The 6,000-nt window shown below is 37.0% G+C and overlaps 1 protein-coding gene across 1 annotated transcript in view; it reads right to left on the reverse strand.

Annotated features, from left to right (window-relative positions):
• Positions 1-4,807: 4,807 nt before the first annotated feature.
• The window catches only part of LOC101847798 (alpha-2-macroglobulin receptor-associated protein), a gene marked incomplete at its 5' end in the record, with an annotated part of 9,005 nt that continues 7,812 nt past the window's right edge, over positions 4,808-6,000 (reverse strand). The window contains 1 exon segment of the mRNA XM_013091466.2: positions 4,808-5,322. Coding sequence (XP_012946920.1) covers positions 5,257-5,322 — 66 coding nt within the window.

Here is a 6,000-nt window from a genome sequence, read left to right on the forward strand (position 1 = left end):
ACAAATATCGGATGGAATTTCACACTGTATATTGGCAGCTTTGGCCCAGAAAGATATAGATCTAGCCAGAAACTATTGCAGTTTTTGCTTTTTGTTGGTTCAACTTATTCTGGTCACTTTCAAAACTTCAAAAGCGCTCTTCAAAGGGTTAAAATGGGCCTACAAGTATGTATTGTACCGGTAATTGAATTAATTATAGTTATAGAGATCAATACTCATCTAAGAAAACTTAAAATCAAAAGCTCAGTAGTTAAGAAAAGTAAAAGCCCCAAACTCAAAGAAACTGCAAATGTTTTCCTGACACGTCTTCTTCAAAAATGATGCTGAATGGGATATGATGATATCGTCTGATGGGAGCATCTTTATTTTGTTATTCTGTTACTGTTAATCTAATCATTGAAGTACATGTAATCAAAGTGCTTTTTGGTTAGTTTTAGAATAGGGCATTATCATTTCTGGATACTTGTGTCTTGAAATATTTTTAGAAACAGCACTGCTGGGAGTGATGGACATGGCGGCATTGTTGTTTTTAGAAGCAACTTTGCATTACTTTGAAATGCTTACCCACTTCCAAAAGCTATACAATGTACTGAAGTCGAAAGCGTTGAGCTCAGAGGCAGGTGTACATGTAGATCTTTAGAGGAGAAAGTTTTCTTAGTGTGTATCGCAAATCCAAAGATTCAGTGTGCTTGTGCTAGAAATTGAGACTGAAAGTCTACCACAAAAACAAAGCCAAACTTGTAAGTTCTAACAGGAAATTTTGTAAACCATTTTTATTCTAGTCTGCACTGAATGAGTTTTCTCCAACTAAATGAATTTTTAAATAAAAAATTTTTGTTGTGCCAGGCTGTTGACTGTCGATTCAAAAATGTGATATTTTGTCAACACAAGCAGCTGAACTTAAGCTCAGTTATACCTTATATAAGTATTATGGGTAATCGCTTTTATCTTAACTTGTTTTCTCCGTTCAAAAGAGAAGTATTAGAAGAAATTTTCCTTTGCTGACCCTGGTTTCTTCTCTCTCCGAGTGGTCTGGCTGAGTGGGGATTAAAAATCTTTCCTGAGCGTGCCTCCTCTCTTTCAAGTTCCAACTGCTAAGGCGGAGCATGGACATTGTGCATAATATATAATATTACAAGACCATTCCTATTTTTCATCCTGCTTCGAAATGTTTGTAGAAATCTAGAAAAAGGGATGGCTGCTGAATTTTGAAATCTGCTTTTTAGAGAAGAAAAACGTTTCATAACATTAACAAGCAATCCACTATTTTACACTGTCGCGCCATTTTAAGGTTGCATCCATTGCCATCCATAGTATAATGGCTAAGCTCTTTGTTGCCACGCACCACACATATGAGCGAGTTCGATTCTGGAGTGGGGAGGTTTTTCTAAGGTATGTCTCTGTCTACTAAGAAGACACTGCACCACTCTCAGCCCAGGTAGGCTCTGACAGACAGAGTAGAAGTAGAAGCTGCCCGTCTCCTAAATGATCCAGTGTCTCCAGATTGTGTCCATGGGCCTGTAAAACTAAAACATTATTACCTTCATTAACAAATTATAAACAAAAATTTTGATGAGACTGCTGGGCTTTTCAAGTTCAATTCTAAAAGTTAATTTTACGAGAAAAAAAATATACCATTTATAATCATAATAAAAAATAAACAAATATATAGCATTTGCATTATAACACAAATTTCCGCTCAGCAGCAATCTCTATACAACACAATCTATATTATTACCTTAAAATACTGATATGATAGCATTCTGAAACAATTTTAACTTCTTGGGAAGCATACAGTGCAAGCAGCCACTTTACAGGCACTCAGACACTAACATATTATATATGACAAGATCTTTCCCTGTCTATGGACGGGTACCCATTGACACCTTGGTGAAGTGAGTTTAGTGAGGAAATTCAGGTGTAAAGTGCACTTCCCAAGGGCACAATGTCAGGCCCGAGCCTCAAACCTCATGTTTACGAGTCTGGTAGCCTTCAAATTCAAAGTAATGAGTTGTTCACTTTGGCTGGCGTTTGTATTTTGCCGATACGTTAGTCCGAGTCCCATTCAAAGTTTAGATTTAAACAACTGAAAATGACAGAGCAGTTACATTAAGGAAGCACATAAGCTGGGAACTCAATGAAAAGTGTTTGAAGAGACTTCAGTACAGTACAAGACTGGATTATCAAATCTGTTTTTATAGAAAAAAACCCAACCCATCATAGATTTAAAATTCGAGAGCAGGTAATGTATCAGTGTTCTTCTATTATTATAGCTACAGGCAATACAGTAGTACACTGCCGTAAGCTGACAAAACATCTTTTTTCATTTTGGCGCCAACATTTTTTATTTTCTTAATCGAAAGCCTGATCAGTTACCCTACTTGTGTGAAAAAATCAAATTGTAACTGACTAGTTTTTAAAATAAATTAAAATCCAAATTTCTGAATGACTATCTTTAAAAATGATTACGCCGACAAAAAACCTCTATTTCTCGAAACTGCTATGAAGAAAATAATAATAAATAAATAGCATTTTATAGCGCATATCCCCGCTCAACAGCAGGCTCTACGCGCTGTATACTATATTATTACCCCAGCAGACCATAGAACACTCCGAAACATTCTCAGCTTCCTGGGAAGCATACAGTGCAAGCAGCTGATTAAGCGCTCAAACACTAACAAACTGACAAGATCTTTCGCTGTCTATAGCCGGGTACCCATTCCCACCTGGGTGAAGTGAGGAAAATTTGTGTAAAGTGCCATTCCCAAGGACACAACGTCGCGCCCCTGACACGATTCAAACCCACGACCTTACGGTTGCGAGTCCGAGAGCCTAACCACTAGGCCACCGACGCCACAAAAAGGCGTTTCGTCAGCTGACGGCAGTACAGGGCCCGTGGCGTCTTGTAACTTGGAAGGTCATCTCACTGATGACAACTGCATGAGTTTGGAGAAACATTCAGTCCATTTCAGAAAATAATATAATGAGCACGCCAGCAAAGGAAGCTCTCTTTGAAATGGCTTTCCCTGTATTGAAGTTCCAAAACACACAGCTTGTTTTAAAAAATTCAATTTAATGCTTCCAATTCCAAATCAGTACAAAATAAAGCAAGGGTAGTCCTGAAAATATTGAGATTCCTTGTGAAGAATACTTTATGTAAAACTTGATCAAACAATCTGAGATGCTGTCAACTTTGTGAGTCATGTCGCATTCTTCCGTGTCCACAAAGCATCATGAGTACATAATAATAATAAGATAGAAAAATAAAGATAGATGAATTTAAAAAGAGAATATTGTTTCTCTAAAGAAATGCATACTAAGAATAAAATAATGGCATTAAATCAGATTCTAGGAAAAACCTAAGTTGTTGTAAAAACACTTCTTTTTTGTCTTAATATTCTCACAAGTAAGTTTACATCAATGTATGAGTAATTATTAAAAAAATATTAATGATAATATAAATAATTGCACTTATAAAGCATGCACTATGTTCTTTACAAATATTATTAGCCCAGAAGACTAAAAACACGACGCCGAAACATTCTCGGCTTCCCCAGAAGCATGCAAAAGTAACCCCTAAAGACCAAGAGAAAATAAGCAGGTTTTATCTCCGCTCACTTCTGAATTCTAAAATAGCATCTAAGGCTACTATTCAGTACTGGAACATGTCATAATATTGTCTATCCACTAGCCTAAAGTCAAAGTACTAGAAAGATAATATTCTCCCCTCACTCACTCGACTCATAGCAAACAAAATTATTCTACTCATATGTGAGGCAGTGTGGTGGAATCAGGCTCTCGTCAAAATAATAGACGAGAAGAAACTTGCATTTTTCCGCAGGTTTGTGAATTTTTATCAAATTTTTGTTTTTTTGGCTCAACACCTTTCATGCCCATTAAAGAACTCATTTCTCTGCGGATTTTTCTGAAAAACGTTGATAAAAGGCACAAAAATGTAAATTTTCAGTTACCATGGACTCTTAAGCTAAGGAAATAACTAATCTTGGGCGGCCATTTTCTCACTAATTTTACCTCTGAAAACAAGTGACCCCCACCTCCTTCTTTCGCAATATCTAGACTTATCTTCAAGATAAATGGATATTTTTTTTCATCCAAATAAAGACAAGTGAACAAGCTTTAACTTACTTTAAGATGATACCAATTATAACTCTACATGCCCAGAAATTGACGAGAGCCTGATTCCACCACGCTGCCTCACATATGTTCCACAAAAAAGCATAACTGCTCACACTACACTGGTGCTGAGGACTGATCAAGTCAACAACACTACAAACTTTGGATCTGATTCAACACTTCTCTTGCCCTTGTCTGAAAATCAGGATTTCGACTGAACAGTCTGCTTGTGGTGCATGTGCTCGTCCTGTCCATCCATGAAACCACAAGCCTCGCTTTTCCCTACTCAGGTGTTGACAAGAAAACAATGTATACAAATGGTTAAGGAGTCAGTCACATAGCCCCCCTCCTCACAACCTTTAGGAGAATGGACAGGGAGTTGACTGGCTCTACGAGCAGGAGAAATTTTAAATAAGAGTAACATTTCAACACTCCCCCCCCCAAAGAAAGGAAAAATTGGCTGAAAAAGACAGTACATCTAACTCTACTCTTGAAAACCTAAAACTTATTACTCATAATCAGAACCACAGCAGCATGTGTGTTGAGTGGAGAAAGTCAACAGCCATCAAACACTGAATTTCTTCATTGGAATGTTGCATGTCGCAATAAAAAGTCAAACGTCCCATTATTAGTTTCTGGTACCAACATCATACACGTTTCCTATAATTTCTTCTTTCCGTTGTGTTTTACATCAACACAAAAGGTAGTAAGCAAAACTACTCTCTGTCGTTCTTTTAAAAATCAGAAGACATTCTCAGCTTTTACATATTTTGCTAGAGAATAAAACATATAAATTTGGTATAAGGCAGGTGAAAACATTAACAATAGGAATCCTGATTAAATCTTTTTCACATGACACAGTTCATGATCAAATCTCAAAACATTCATCATTGCATTCAGATAAGAAAAGATAGGACAAAAATTACTACATTTGTACTTTGTACCCACACACACGACATTTTTCTCACCTTCTGGTGAACAAGCACTCAGTCCTAGCTCTTCTTATGACATAAATCACACAAAACAGAAAATTGAGATAATGCACGAGCGCAATAAAAAATCTCTTTCATTCCTCCACTACTCCACTATCTCTTCTGTCTCCACGTTTTTTGACTTGATACATCACAACTCTGTATGTCTTATGGCTTTTGTTACTCTCTCCTTTAGGTGACTGTGGTACTTTTTGATCTGGGAAGAAAGTGGAAAGATAAAATACTTGTGTGAAATAAAGAAGAGAAATGAAAATCAAAGACATGAAATTAGTTCTTCAGATCTTCTAAACGCACAATGAAAGACATTTCACTGATTACTGATTGAGTACATTTGTAACTGTTGGATGTGTTGTGTTTGCAGGCAACAGACAGTGACTTGTTCTCTTCTACTCAAGGAATTTAGCGCAGCTTTTGAGTTGGAAGCAGTCATGTGTGCAAAAACAGTTCTTCCAGGTTTGCCCAGAGAGTTTACAGTAATACTAGAGAGACGGCACTTCGCCCGGATGCGCGTATCTGGGTCACCAGCTGATCGTAGAGAAACGTGCGGTAAACAAAACAAACTGCGTCCATTGTTCAAGGCATTTTCGTTGATCGCAGACAAGCACGGCTCGGTTAGCACGAAGTGTCAATGGTGTTCTGCTATAGACTGCACCTATTAAAATAAAAATCTGAGTTTCTTTCGATTTCCAAAGGATGACGAATATTATTTTTTTTGATGAATATAAAAATATAGATCAAAATAATGACAATATGAATATGATTGTGGTCCTACCACACTGACACTCTAAGCAAAAACTCAACACACTTCAACTTTTGAGCCTGCATTCTACTAGTGAAAGATATGTCTAAAAGTTTTCTAAATACAAAGTGCCGT

Source organism: Aplysia californica, unplaced genomic scaffold (genome assembly GCF_000002075.1).
Source record: "Aplysia californica isolate F4 #8 unplaced genomic scaffold, AplCal3.0 scaffold00037, whole genome shotgun sequence".
NCBI classification, from domain to species: domain Eukaryota; kingdom Metazoa; phylum Mollusca; class Gastropoda; order Aplysiida; family Aplysiidae; genus Aplysia; species Aplysia californica.